This window comes from Lampetra fluviatilis, chromosome 60 (assembly GCF_964198595.1).
Source record: "Lampetra fluviatilis chromosome 60, kcLamFluv1.1, whole genome shotgun sequence".
NCBI lineage: Eukaryota > Metazoa > Chordata > Hyperoartia > Petromyzontiformes > Petromyzontidae > Lampetra > Lampetra fluviatilis.
In genome coordinates, this window is record NC_136334.1 from 7,656,172 (window position 1) to 7,670,694 (window position 14,523).

At 53.4% G+C, this 14,523-nt stretch overlaps 1 protein-coding gene across 1 annotated transcript in view; it reads right to left on the bottom strand.

The window, feature by feature from the left end:
- Window positions 1-2,250: 2,250 nt before the first annotated feature.
- The window catches only part of TUBGCP5 (tubulin gamma complex component 5), a 31,816-nt gene continuing 19,543 nt past the window's right edge, over window positions 2,251-14,523 (bottom strand). Inside the window, exons 18-25 of the mRNA XM_078881069.1 lie at window positions 13,223-13,399; window positions 11,106-11,190; window positions 10,644-10,764; window positions 9,115-9,335; window positions 7,780-7,905; window positions 6,733-6,821; window positions 5,297-5,397; window positions 2,251-4,808 (exon numbers count right to left, since the gene is read on the bottom strand). Coding sequence (XP_078737195.1) covers window positions 4,762-4,808; window positions 5,297-5,397; window positions 6,733-6,821; window positions 7,780-7,905; window positions 9,115-9,335; window positions 10,644-10,764; window positions 11,106-11,190; window positions 13,223-13,399 — 967 coding nt within the window. The 3' untranslated portion in view covers window positions 2,251-4,761. The remainder of the gene's footprint in view (window positions 4,809-5,296; window positions 5,398-6,732; window positions 6,822-7,779; window positions 7,906-9,114; window positions 9,336-10,643; window positions 10,765-11,105; window positions 11,191-13,222; window positions 13,400-14,523) is intronic.

Genomic DNA, 14,523 nt, shown 5'->3' on the forward strand with positions numbered 1-14,523 from the left:
TCCGTGACATTAAAGAGCTTCATAGCTCATCGGATTCCTCCAGCAGTCGAAATAAAACACATTCCTGCGGAGGGAGCTGGTAGGAACGTTGGGTTGCTCGGTCAATGGCCAGGGTCAACGGCGGCGTGGTGTATTCCGCAAATATGGCCGACTGTGAGGGCGGGCACAAGCCGGCGTGAGTAGGTTACACGTTGAGTTTTATAAGGGCACCACGGGGTGACCAGCCCCTCCCCACCCCTCCCACCCCCCACCCAGCCCCACCCTCCCCACCCAGCCCCACCCCACCCTCCCTCCCCACCCAGCCCCTCCCCACCCAGCTCCTCCCCACCCTCCCTCCCCACCCTCCCCACCCAGCCCCTCCCTCCCCACCCTCCCCACCCAGCCCCTCCCTGCACGACGGACGGACACAATAATCCCCTGTGGGCTGGTGTAACCAGGAGGTTCCTACCAGTATAACATGGCAGGTTACTTCATCACAACGGTGTGTTGGAGCGAAAACTCACCACAACAATAAAAACACTTTTTTACCTACAAAGTAATTGTGTATTAAGGCGTTCCCAGTTAGTGGGTGCGAACGCTCCTACCCCGAGTACATTATTTAATCCACAGCTGCTGCTTGTCTTTGCAGTCGCTCTTGATGCTGGCGCATCTCAACAATAAGGTGGCAGGGCCTGGAGAGGCTATTCAACGTGGACCCCAAGTAATGTCTCATCGCTGTTATATATATTCACCGTCATCATCATTGGCCATGATCAGTCCACTGCTGGATGAAGGATTCCCCAAGGCGCCGGCATCTCTCTCACCGTCCCGAGATCTAACGGTCCATCTTGAAGATAAATACCTCCGATTGGCACAGTTGGCTACTTAGGGTGTGAAAGAAGTTCAACACACATACAGGGTTCATAATCAACGTTTTTGGGTTTAGATCGCGTTATTTATAAATGTGTCGTAACCCTCCACCACCCGACACGGCCAATCAGTAAAAAAGTGTCACGTTGACAAAAGACAAATAGTTCACTACTTTAGCCCACCGGTGTGTTGAAGCGTGAAACCACAACATTTACAATTTGAGTACGACGTTTCGCTGGTAATTGCATCCAGCATCATCGGTTTCACGCTTCAACACACCGGTGGGCTAAAGCAGTGAACTATTTGTCTTTTGTCAACGTGACACTTTTTTACTAATTGGCCGTGTCGGGTGGTGGAGGGTTACGACACATTTATAAATAACGCGATCTAACCCCCCCAAAAACGTTGATTATGAATAATATTGGTCGCGAAAGCCTGCCACGTGTTAAACACATACAGGGTGCTTGAACAGATGTTTTAACAGTCTCCAGACCTTAATCCCATAGAAAATCTGTGGAGGGAGCTGAAGGTTCGAGTTGCCAAACGTCAGCCTCGAAACCTTAATGACTTGGAGAAGATCTGCAAAGAGGAGTGGGACAAAATCCCTCCTGAGATGTGTGCAAACCTGGTGGCCAACTACAAGAAACGTCTGACCTCTGTGATTGCCAAAAAGGGTTTTGCCACCAAGTACTAAGTCATGTTTTGCAGAGGAGTCAAATACATATTTCCCTCATTAAAATGCAAATCAATTTATAAAAATGTTGACATGCGTTTTTCTGGATTTTTTTGTTGTTATTCTGTCTCTCACTGTTCAAATAAACCTACCATTAAAATTATAGACTGATCATTTCTTTGTCAGTGGGCAAACGTACAAAATCAGCAGGGGATCAAATACTTTTTTCCCTCACTGTACCTATTGCAAGGCATCACGTCTGCATCAACCACACATGATACATGCAGACACACATGTGGCTCTGAGAATAATGTCAGCATTTGTTTTTGAAACTGATTGGCCTGCACCAGAGGACAGCCTACTTCATGGCCTCGTCTCACCAGTGTCAGACCGGAGAACGTCAAAGAGGCACCGCAAATCTAAAAGTATTAATGGCTTGGGCTGAGCAGTTATATCTATGGGACCATTTTGGCAGTATCAAGACAATGGTAGAAAAAAAGTAAGAATAAACAGGAGGCGTTCAAGATGATCAAATACGGTGCTGGATAACTACACGCAACCGCATGCAGCAGCCACCACAACTACCGTCGTCCCCACCACTACCGCCACCACCACCACCACCCTCGTCCCCACCGCCACCACCACCACCACCACCACCGTCGTCCTCACCGCTACCGCCACCACCGCCAACGCCGTGACCCGGCTAAAAACAACACCGCGCTGTTCACTTTAAATTAGACATTTAATGCGTTGCTGCTCTGGTAAAAAATAAACACACACAAACACACGCGTACAAAAGTCCGCGACGCGCATCGAAGTTATTGCTCGGATACATCCTCCACTGAGCGTCGTCACATTTTACAATGTGAAAGGCACGAAGGGCAGAGAGGGTGAGGAGGTGGTGGGGTGAGGAGGTGGTGGGGTGAGGAGGTGGTGGGGTGAGGAGGTGGTGGGGTGAGGAGGTGGTGGGGTGAGGAGGTGGTGGGGTGAGCTCACAGCCGATGGGTCGCGTCCGACACGTGCCGTCATGTCAAGCGTTGCACGGCAACACGTGTGGCCTGCCAAACTTCCCATCGACCCTCGAAAACAAACGTACGCCTCGGCCGCACGGTCCAAATTCCATGGAAAAAAAAACACGCGAACTTCCAAATTACTTCAACTGGGGGAGACCCATGCCCACTGGGGAGACCCATACCAGAGGTCGCAACCGGGTACCCAATACCCGTACCCTACCCGATACCCGGCTACCCGTACCCAGCCAGGTATGGGTACCCGTTTGCGACCCTGGTGCGGCCGGGTACGGGTAGCCAGGTAGGCCGTGAGTCACTGGTGAGTAACTGTCACTCATTTCCCAACGTCTTGTCTCTTCTCACAATTCAAGTTCCTAGAATCAACCCACCCGCGCCTGCAACATGGCTTCATCCCAGAGGTCGCAATCAGGTACCCGATACCCGTACCCGGCCGGGTACGGGTAGGGTACGGGTACGTACGGGTACAGGTACCCGTTTGCGACCCTGGTGCGGCCGGGTACGGGTACGAGGGGTAAGGAATCAAAACCCGTTTGCGACCTCTGACCCATGCCCACGTGTGGGCCAGTGCTTGTGCCGCATAGATAGGCAACAGCTGCCCCCTGCAGTCCCCTTGGCTCGACTGCAGCACAGCGGCATTGCAATTGTTCAGACGGGGAGTGACGTAAAGGCACTTTGAGTTGCTCATGCATTTCAAGTGGCGGACAGATCCAACTCCTCACCATTACTCGAGGCTGGAGATACAGGTTTCCCCGCTTTGTGCGGGTTCGGTTTGTGCGGTTTTGCTTGTACGCTGCTGACCTACTGCTATCCAAAATTCGCTTCATGCGGTTTGGATTCACTGCATGCGGCTATGCGGCTATGCGGTCGGACGTGGGACAACATTGTGTGTACTGTGTGTGCGCGACTCGGCAAGCAGCTGTTTTACACACAGAGATACACACAGAGATACACACACAGAGACAACATTGTGTACTGTGTGTACTTTGTGTGTGTACCGTGTGTGTACTGTGTGTGTGTACCGTGTGTGTACCGCGTGTGTACTGTGTGTGTACTGTGTGTACTGTGTGTGTACTCTGTGTACTGTGTGTACCGTGTGTGTGTGTGTACCGTGTGTGTACCGTGTGTGTGTACTGTGTGTGTACTGTGTGTGTGTACTGTGTGTGTGTGTGTACCGTGTGTGTGTACCGTGTGTGTGTACCGCGTGTGTACTGCGTGTGTACTGCGTACGCTACTCAGCAGGCAGCCGTCTCCCCGTGCAGTTTCGCTTTGTGTGTCCTGCGCCCGGAACGCATCTCCTACTTCTACTACTACCACCACTACCACCGGCGCACAGAGTGAGAGAACACCGCTGCATCTGACCTGGCATTACCGCGTTTCGGTTGCCAGCGGCCGCTCGGTCACCCCTTTGCACGTGAAGCCTGCAGAGTGGATATGCAAGCCCTCCGAGCGTGATCGGAGTTGAAGCGAAGTGTGTTTGTAATTCCTGCTTGGCAAGGGGCTAAGGGGAACAGGAGGTTTCTCAGCCCCTGCACCACCGCAGCTGAAGGCACCGCACCACCGCCACGCCCTCGGCGGTGCCGTGAGAAACACCGGCTTGCGTCCCCATCCGGGTTTCGCGATCGGGGACACCGGTTCACATCCGGTTCAGGGGTCGGCTTGGCCAGCGGTGGGCAACCCAGACGAGGTGGTGGGCCACGTGAGCGCCCCTCCTTGGAGGAGGCCACCGCCAGGGGCACGACGGGACAGCAGGTTGCCCCCCAACCGGTTTCGCCCGTTGTCGTCGTCGTCGCTCATCGTCGATCGTAACCTTTGGCGTCGCATAAAATAATAAGTTCTAATGCGTGGGAGGTAAACGGGACAGGGGGGGGGGGGGATTGTGGAATTTACGCCGCCAGTTAAAACCGGGCGACCGTGTGGGCAGGAAGACGCTGCTGGGGTTGCCGGGCGGGGGCGACAATGGGTGGTGGTGGGGGGGGCGAACCGCGACTGCTGCCAAGGAACCGATCGCGCGGTACTCACGCAGCCCGTGCGTCGCTCCCACTAGGCCGGGAATAACAAGGGAGGCCCCCGCCCCCCCCCCCCGCCGCCGCGCGGGTCGTTGACCGTACTTCACCACGCCGGTCGGTGAGAGCACTGGGGAGCACCGCGGGCCGCTGGCGTTGGGCGATCGTTGTTTGCGAGCGCGAGCTGTGCGGCCTCCTCCTGGCGTCACTTGCGCTCCATCCCAGCGGCCAGGGCCAGGGCCAGGGATTCCACTGCCGACACAAAGACGGAGAGGCAACGGTCCCCTTCGTTACGTTGTACGGTGCACGGCGGGGGGGGGGCAGGTGGTGTGGGCAGCGAGCGCCTGGTGATGCCGATGGCACAGTGCTGGCCTTCACAGTATGTTCAGGCCAACACGGGGGATCGTTGTCTTGGTTGGTGTGCGTGTTTACGTGCGTGTCGGTGCGTGCGTTGGTGTAGGTGCGTGTCGGTGCGTGTTGCTGTTGGTGCGTGCGTGTTGGTGCGTTGGTGTTGCTGTGTGCGTGTTGGTGTGTGCGTGTTGGTGTGTTGGTGTTGCTGTGTGCGTGTTGGCGTGTTGGTGTGTGCGTTGGTGTGTTGGTGTTGCTGTGTGCGTGTTGGTGTGTTGGTGTTGCTGTGTGCGTGTTGGGCCGTGCGTGTTGGTGTGTGCGTGTTGGTGTGTGCGTGTTGGTGCGTGCGTGTTGGTGTGTGCGTGTTGGCGTGTTGGTGCGTGCGTTCTCACGGTGTGGGAAGCTCCCGCGCCGCACGGCTTTGTTGAGGATCGTGACGAGGAACACGTGGCAGCTCTTCAAGTCTCCCTCCGTACGCGCAAGCACGTCCGCACTGCTCACGCACACGCACGCCCACACGCACACGCACACACGCGCACGCACACACACGCACGCATACACACGCACGCACACACGCACACACTCACGCACACACACACACACAAACACACACACGCACGCACACACACACGCACACACACACGCACGCACGCACACACACACACACACACCCAGCGATAGCTTCAACAGACTGTTGGGGCAGGTGCCTTTAGCGAGGAGCACCTCATGAAGGGCGGCACACGAGGGGGGTGGGTGGCCGGCACAACGCCCGGGGTCGCCTTTGTGGCGATGTCGACGCACCGCACCAAAGTAGTCGTGTGAGGCTCCCCCACCCCCATGCACTCCATAGACCGGTGCCCCTTTAACCCAGGGGTCGGCAATCAAAGTAACAAGAAGTGCCGTTGGTTTTTTTTCGAATTCGGAATATAGCTTAACAAAAAAAAAACCCCAACTCAGTATTTCAAGAGCCGCCGATGCTCGGTGGTGAATGCGAGAGGGCGGGTCCCTCGGTAAATGACTGTCGCGTGCCGCTACGGAGCCGCAGGGTCGCCGACCGCTGAGCCAAGCTCACGCCAAGTCGGACGCAACTCAAACAAATAAATTATTCAAGAGATAGGAATAAAAAATCCATAAAAAAAGAAGCGAGCGAGCGAGGTTGGGGCGGAGGGAGCCAGCGGAGCGAGCGTCCGGGGAAAATGATTTTCACAGCCTGGGGGCACTCGCGCGAGACGAGGTTCCGGTCATCGTCGTCATCATCGTCGTCATCATCGTCGTCATCATCGTCGTCGTCGTCGTCGTCGTCATCATCGTCGTCGTCGTCATCATCATCGTCATAATCGTCATCGTCATCGTCGTCGTCATCATCATCATCGTCGTCATCATCGTCGTCATCGTCGTCATCATCGTCGTCATTGTCGTCATCATCATCATCATCGTCGTCATCGTCGTCGTCATCATCATCATCGTCGTCATCATCGGCGTCATCATCGTCGTCATCGTCATCGTTGTCATCATCAAATGCGAATGTGGTCATCCAGCACACACCGTACAACGACGCAACGCCCCGACCCACAAACACGAAGGAGACGTCACAGCGATGATGACGATGACGACGACAACTACTTCGCTGCTCCTGCCGCCACCGCTATCTGGCTTGACCACCCCAATGTGAAATTGTAGTCGCCGAGCTCTGCATCTACATCGATCGATCGAACGAAGGAGGTCATCGTCGTACGAGAGAGACGTGACGCGTGGTGCTCGGTGAGGTTGTACTGCACGGTCGCTCGCTCTCGTCACCGCTTGGGCAGCGCTACGGTGCGGGAGTTACCGCAGAGCGGCGGGGCCGGCTCGCCAGCGATCGGCAAACACCAGCGCCAGGTTGCACACCTTCATGATGGCCTGCTTCACGTAGCTCACCTGCGCTCGCAACACATACACACGAAGCACTGACATTCAGCCCTGGGGACACTCCAGGCAAGCACTAACAATGTACGTGAACACACTGTGTGTGTGTCTATGTGTATACGCGCGTGTGTGTGGGGAGCGGTAGTGTAGCGGTTAGCGTGCAAACACCAGTGACGATTATCTGAACCGGTCCTGGGCCTCCCCTAGGTCGACTCAGCCTCAATGAGTACCTAGTGCGATGTGTAAACATCGCCCCTCGTGTGCCGTGTCGGCCTTCGCAAGTGCTCCCAAACAGCACGTGACCCAACAGTCTGTGAAGTCTAAACAGCCTAACCCTGCACTACGAGGTGGGTCAAGGGCCTTCAGCCGTGTTGCTGTGCGTCTCCTCCCGTGTGGTCCAGGCACCCGAGGCTGGCCTGCCCGCTGCTCACATATCTGAACCATTTCCTAGGCCCGCCGTGGGCCTCAAACGAGTCCCTGGTGCCATGTGGAAACGTCAGCATTGGGGAGACAAAGCCGGCCGGGCGTGGTGCTGGCCACCTTCCACCTCGTGGCGGCCTTAGTACGTCCTCGCTCAGAGCACTTGCCCCAACAGGTTTGTTAAGGCAAAAAAAAAAAATTAAATTTAAATTAATTAAAATAAAATAATAATAAAATCACGACGTTTCGGAGGCAACACAAGTCTCCGTCATCAGGTGGGACCGTCACAGCCAGATTTGCTGCATCAAGTGAGGCAGGGATTCCAAGATGCAAGTTCTTAAATACAAGTTAAGGGGGAGGAGAGGGGGGGGGGGACTTATCAGAATGTGGTAGCCAATGAATGGAACGTATCGGGAGGGGGGGGGCGGGGCTAAAAGAGAGCACGAGGTGCACGTGTAAACTAAGAGTATGAATCCTTGCAGTCACGAAAGCTTCAAATCTAGAATTGTGAAGGCTATACGGGGGGGGGGTCTCTGTCTTTGTGCGTCACCCTGTCGCGCAGCAGGCAGCGGTCGTGAATGGCCGCCAGGAAGTCTCCGTGCGCCGCCAGCAGCTCGTCCAGGTCGTAGGCCCCGTGGAGCCGCGGGCCGAACTCCAGCCACGTGCTGTGCAGGATCTGAGAGGGAATTCGAGGAAAAAAACAATGGAATTTACCCTTTCTGGCAATATAAAGCGGGTGTGAAGATGCTCAAACACCAAACAGAAACCCCTATTTGCACGGCATCGATTCTGCAGGATCCGAGGACACGTCACTCTTTAACTTTTTATTATGATTATCATAATCGTTCCGCTAGTTCACCCAGCAAAGCCTCACGAGTCTCCAAGACTCAGGTGCTAGCCACCCAACCCCCCCCACGACCCCCCGTGCGTGCCGTGCCAGCCTTCATAGGTGCGTTCTAGATTTGAAGTTTTCGTGACTGCAAGGATCCATCATCTTAGTTTTTTTCGGTAAAGTCACTTAGGCGAAAAATATAATAAATTTAAAATTAAAACAGCTACGGTCAATTAAATCACGACGTTTCGGGCGCAACACAAGCGTCCATCTTCAGGTGGGGACAGACACAGTGAGAGAACAACCGCTTAAGTACGCCTAAGAGATGCCTGTGACGAGCGATTACATAGCTGCGGGGGAGAGGGGGGCAGGGGGAGGAGCCAGGGTGAGTGTGGGGGCGGGGTGTGGGCTGGGAGGTGGGCATGGCATGGAGTTCAAACTAAGGCTTTATGATGCAGGGGGTGGATGGCGGAAGTTGAGCTGGTTAACAAGAAAGCCGAGTTAAGCCGATTCTAGATGTGAAGTTTTCGTGACTGCAAGGATCCATACGCTTTGGTTTTTGAGTTCAAAGGTGCGACTCGCAAACAGCACTTGGCCCAACAGTGTTATGAGGCTATACGGGGGGGAGCTTTGTCTTTGTGTGTGTGTGTGTGTGTATTTCTTATATTGTGTGTTGTAACTTGTTGACCCTGCCCTTACTAGACATCTGTGATAAAGGGCTTAAGAGTGTTTGTGCTGCTGCTTTACATTTCGACACGATAAGGAAGCCGCTTTGTTGAGCTATCATTTGTGGTAGCCAGGTCGCTTCTGAAAGATATGTGTACAGATCAGTGGACCTTACCTGGTAAAATAAAAAAAATAGTTGGATAGTTAGTAAGCCTCGTAGCTCACCGGATTACACCGGCCTAAATCAAGCTTCAGATTCTGTTAAAAAATCAAGCTTCTGATTGTGGTGTTCACACACGTGTCTCTGCGTGCGTGTGTCCGCATCTCCCGTCTGCGTGCATATGCCAAGCAGGCGTGCGTGCGCGACCCTACGGGGCCGCACGTTACCCGGGTGAGCACGTAGGTGTGCAGGCTGTTCACAAAGTGCATGAACTTGACGCGCAGCAGGAACATGCGGTGGGCGAGCGGGCACGGCCGGCCAAGGCCTCGCCTCCTGCTGCTGCTGCTGCTGCTGCTCCTGCTGCTGCTGCTGCTGCGCTCCGGCCCCTGCCGCCCGCCGGGGACCGCGTCGTTACCGTCCTGCGCGTCGTCTTCACCGCGCGGGAACGCTGCGTCCGTGAGCAACAACAACAGCAGCAGCAGCGGTGACGACTACAGCAACCGGCAGTGACCCTACGGGACCCATCTTCTTGGTTCTTTCGGTAAAGTCACGTAGAAGGGAAAAAATAAAATAATAAAAATAAAACATAATAAAATCTTTCTCACGACGTTTCGGCCACAACGCAAGCAGCCGTCCTCAGGTGAAGAACCAAGAAGATGAATCCCTGCAGTCACGAAAGCTTTAAATCGAAACCTACGGGACCCGTTCGCCAGTGTCAGAATATCGACTGATTTCAGAATCACAATCATAGGAATCTGTGTTTGGACTCGAGGAAGAATCCGATGAGCTACGAAGCTCTTTTCTTCACAGATGTCCAGCAGGGGCACACGGGGTCAGAAAGTGACAACAGCACAAATACGAAAAATAAAGCTTTGGAGTGACGACGTCTGCTCTTCTATTGAAGATGGGAAGCAAGTGGATCAACGTCACAATTCTGGCAAAATCGCCCGACGCTGCTGCTGCTGCTGCTGGTAATTACCGGTGAAACGTCACGGATACTCAAATTGTAAATGTTGTGGATTTACTCTCCAGCACACAACCGGTGGGGCTGAAGCAGTAACTGATTGGTGCGTTTTGTCTACGCGACAAACCTTACCGGTTGGCTGTGTTGGGTGGTGGGCGGGTTACCGACACATTTAGACTTGCGCGATCTAACCCAAAAACCTCCATCGCGAGTAATATTGGCCGCGAAAGCCGACGCGTCAAACGAGACGAAAACTAACGAGAGGAGTGCAAAATACAGAAAACGGTAAGCAAGTGACTACATATAAATAAGTAATACATGTTTCGGATTTCAATTTAATGAGCGGTCTAAATGCCACCGGATCTGATCGGGGGTTGTTTGACCGTAATTCATTACACCGGTGAAGTTGTTGGGGAGCGGCGAGGAGCGGGGGGGGGGGGGGGTGGGGGGGGGGGACACCGAGACTGGCTCCGGTATTGCTCGTTGCTGACGTTGGCCGTGAGTAAACGGTCTCTTGAACAGTTCGATAAACCTCTGCGAGTGCGCGATTCGTAGTCTCCCTTGTTGGCTAGATGGCGCCGTGTAGGTGTGATGTCATTGTCCTGTTACCAGAACACTCCACCACCCGGCGACAGAGCCGATTAAATCGAGTTGTCACGAGGGCAAATGTGCCGATTGATTTGCCCAGACCTTGGTCTGCCAGCCTCCCTGGCCTGCCAGCCTCCCTGGCCTGCTAGCCTGCTAGTCCGCTAGCCTGCGGGCCCAAATGCAGCGGCCCCCCTGGCGCCGTACCTTGGAAGCGCAGCGTGTCGAGGCTGTGCTTCACCCACTTGATCTGCAGCAGGAGGGTGAACACCTGGCGGTAAACGGCCTCCGCTGGGGGGCTCAGCACCAGGCTGACCGGCCACGGGGCCTGCATCGCACACACGCACGCACACACGCACATAAAGACAAAGATACCCCGCCCCCCCCCCCCCGTATAGCCTAAACAGACTGTTGAGGCAAGTGCTGTTAGTGAGCAACAGCGCTTATGAAGGCCGGCACGACACACGAGGTGGAGGGTGGCCAGCACCACGCCCGGCCGGCTTTGTCTCCCCAATGCTGACGTTTCCACGCGGCACCAGGGACTCATTTAAGGCCCACGGCGGGCCTAGGAAATGGTCCAGATATTCGAGCAGCGGGCAGGCCAGCCTCGGGTGCCTGGACCACACAGGAGGAGACGTACAGCAACACGGCTGAAGGCCCTTGACCCACCTCGTAGTGCAGGGTCAGACCGTCGAGCGTGTTGATTGGCTGAGGCTGACCTTCGGCAGAAACCTCCTCGAGCTCCACAGTCAGCCTGCAGTAAACGGTCCACAAGAGGGTTTTTGTTCGGGTTACATCGCGTGAATATATAAATGTGTCGTTAAACCCGCCATCACCCGGCGCAGCCACTTAGTAAGGTTTGTCACGTAAACAGAACGTGCCAATTCGTTACTAGTTCAGCCAACCCACCGATCGCGCGTTGGAGAGTAAACCCACAACATTTACAATTTGAGTACGACGTTTCGCTGGAAACTACGTCCAGCATCATCGGGCGATTTTTGGCAGAGTTGTCAGACAGAGCTGGCACGGTGGGCCTTGGCACGGTGGGCGAGCGCCGTTGGCGAGCGATCGTCCGTTCGTCGTAGTCGTGAAACACCGCCGCCCCGAGACAAACGGCTCATGTCTTAAAAGACGCCACGCTTGTTGGCCCAGAACCCGCTGGTCGGTTCGTCCGTGCTGGCTCCGTGCTCGCGTCCCGTGTCACCGGCCCGTTGGGGCGCCGCGATGACCAGCAGATGTTAACTACCTCGCCTGGCATGCAGGAGGCTCGCAGGTTCCATACCGATCCTGACGCCGCCTGCTGCTGTATATTTGGAGTTTGCGTGTCTCTCTCTCTCTCTCCCCGTGGTTGCGTGGAATTTTTCTCCGGGTCCTCCCGGTTTTTACCTCCACGTTTAGACTCAACATTACGCGTTTAAGAGTATTTGGCTGCGATATATTTCTGCGTGATAAGCCACTTCGTTGGTGGCTAGGAAATGTTCACTACCTCGCCTAGTATACAGGAAGTCATGGGTTCGATCCCGACCCCGACGATGCCTGCTGCTGTATATTTGGAGTTTGCGTGTCTCTCTCCCTCCGTGGTGAGATGTTAACTCCCTCGCCTGGTCTACAGGAGGTCGTGGGTTCGATCCTGACCCCGACGATTCCTACTGTAGATTTGGAGTTTGTGTCGCTCTCTCTCCCCGTGGTCACGTGTATTTTTCTCCAGGTCCCTCCAGTTTCCCCACCACATTTAGAATCGACGTCACACGTTTAGATTATGTTGCCGCAACAAATGTCCACGCGATTGTAAGCCACTTCGTTGAGCTATCATTTGTGACCAGGTCGCTTCGGGGAAAAAATAACAACAAAGCTCAATGGGCGTTAACCTGGTTAAAAAATATATACAGAGACTCCTCTACTGACGAACTAGTTAGGTTCCACAGGTACTGTTCATAAGTCGATTTGTTCATAAGTTCAACAACTACTTCTGTCGATTCCAAATATGTTATACGGCGTGTACACTAAACACGGGGAATGGCTTAAAAAGTTGTATAGTATCCTCTATATGTAGATGCCACTTGGTTCTTCACGTTCTGCAGATGTAATTGCCACTGGTTCTTCACGTTCTGTAGATGTAAATGCCACTGGTTCTTCACGTTCTGCAGATGTATATGCCACTGGTTCTTCACGTTCTGTAGATGTAGATGCCACTGGTTCTTCACGTTCTACAGATGTAGATGCCACTGGTTCTTCACGTTCTGTAGATGTAAATGCCACTGGTTCTTCACGTTCTGCAGATGTATATGCCACTGGTTCTTCACGTTCTGTAGATGTAGATGCCACTGGTTCTTCACGTTCTGCAGATGTAGATGCCACTGGTTCTTCACGTTCTGCAGATGTAGATGCCACTGGTTCTTCACGTTCTGTAGATGTAGATGCCACTGGTTCTTCACGTTCTACAGATGTTTCCACTGGTTCTTCACGTTCTGTAGATGTAGATGCCACTGGTTCTTCATGTTCTGCAGATGTAGATGCCACTGGACATACGGATAGGGTCAAATCTCTGAAAGTTCGCAAGTCGAATATTCAAGGAGTGGAGTCTTTGTACAAAATAAATAGCAATAATAAAGTAATACAAAATAAAGATTAGAAAATAAAAAATAGAAAAGAACTTACGAAATTATAACAAGAAAAATAACAATGATAAAAATTCGAAAAACATAAAAGTTGACAATAATAATAAAAAAAAATGCTAAAATGTAAAACAGTTTGCAGTTTGCAGTTTAGTTTCAGGCCGAGCGTACCTGCGCGCGTGCGCGTGGTGGCGCAGCGCCTCCTGCAGCGCCGTGTTGAGGAAGGAGACGTCCCGCCAGCACTCGCGTCGCCTCGCTCGCTCAAACACCGGCGCGCAGAAATCCCGCATGGCGTCCCCGGCCTCCAGCAGGAAGAAGCTGCGCATGGCCTGCAGGCAATCCATCATCCTGCGGCGGCAACGGCGGCATCGGCGGTCAGTCCCACTGCTCGCCGATGGTGTCCCCATCCCCCGTGCACACGTTGCGAGGTCGCCAATCTACACCATTGGAACCTCATTTGCCAGTAAAAATATGATAATTGGTTTTTTACCCTTCTATCTGGCAACAAAACTGACACCTTTTTTTGGACCAATCAACTTCAAGGACAGTGCATACATTATCAGAGTTATGCTTTCTGTTTGCATTATGACTGCAGGTATTGTGGCCTATGCAAACATGACTCCTTGTAAAAAAGGTGTCAGTTTTGTTGCCAGATAGAAGGGTAAAAAACCAATTATCAGGTCGCCAATCGGAGCGCTCGCCGCAAATGAACCCACGGACACCGCGACGCTCTCGGCAAGCGGCGTAAACCATCGTCGCCGCATCAAGTGACCCCCACCCCTCCTTGCCAGTATCAGACAGGATTCCTTGCAAAAGGTTTCTGTTTGGTGTTTGAACATCTAAACACCACAGCTGTTTTCTTGCCAGAAAGGCAAAAAAAAAGGGGAAAACCTTATTATCATATTTTGGTACTGGCAAAGGAGGTCCCATGATGTAGATGCTCACCCCGAGCTCTCAAAGTCCTGATGGTGGCGTTGTCTTTGTGCTGGTCGGCTTTGTGGCGTTGTCTTCTGGTCTAACACCGTTTGAGACTGGGCTCTAAAGAAAGCTGTCTCTGGTGTGGACCAATCAACTTCAAAGACAATGCAGTAATAACATGATTCCTTGCAAAAGGTTTCTGTTTGGTGTTTGAACATCTTGACACAACACCTGTTTTATTGCCAGAAGGGGTAAAGCCAATCATCACCGCGCAAACTCGGCTGTCGAACGGAGACGGTGTTCACCGCATCGCGCGGCGCTTTCAGACGCGCTTTTGCGGCCGTCTGGAACGCTCTTCCCTTCCGATATTAGGAAGCTACTGGAGCTAGGCACTTTTAAATCATCTAGATCGACAGACTTATTTCTTTCGAACTGCTTTATGTGTTTAGTTTTCTGTCCTTCCCCGCACCTCCGATGAGGACGGTGGGCTAAGTACGGAGCGAAAGAACGTACATACACACAAGCGTGCTCTATTTAGATGGTGACTTTCACGC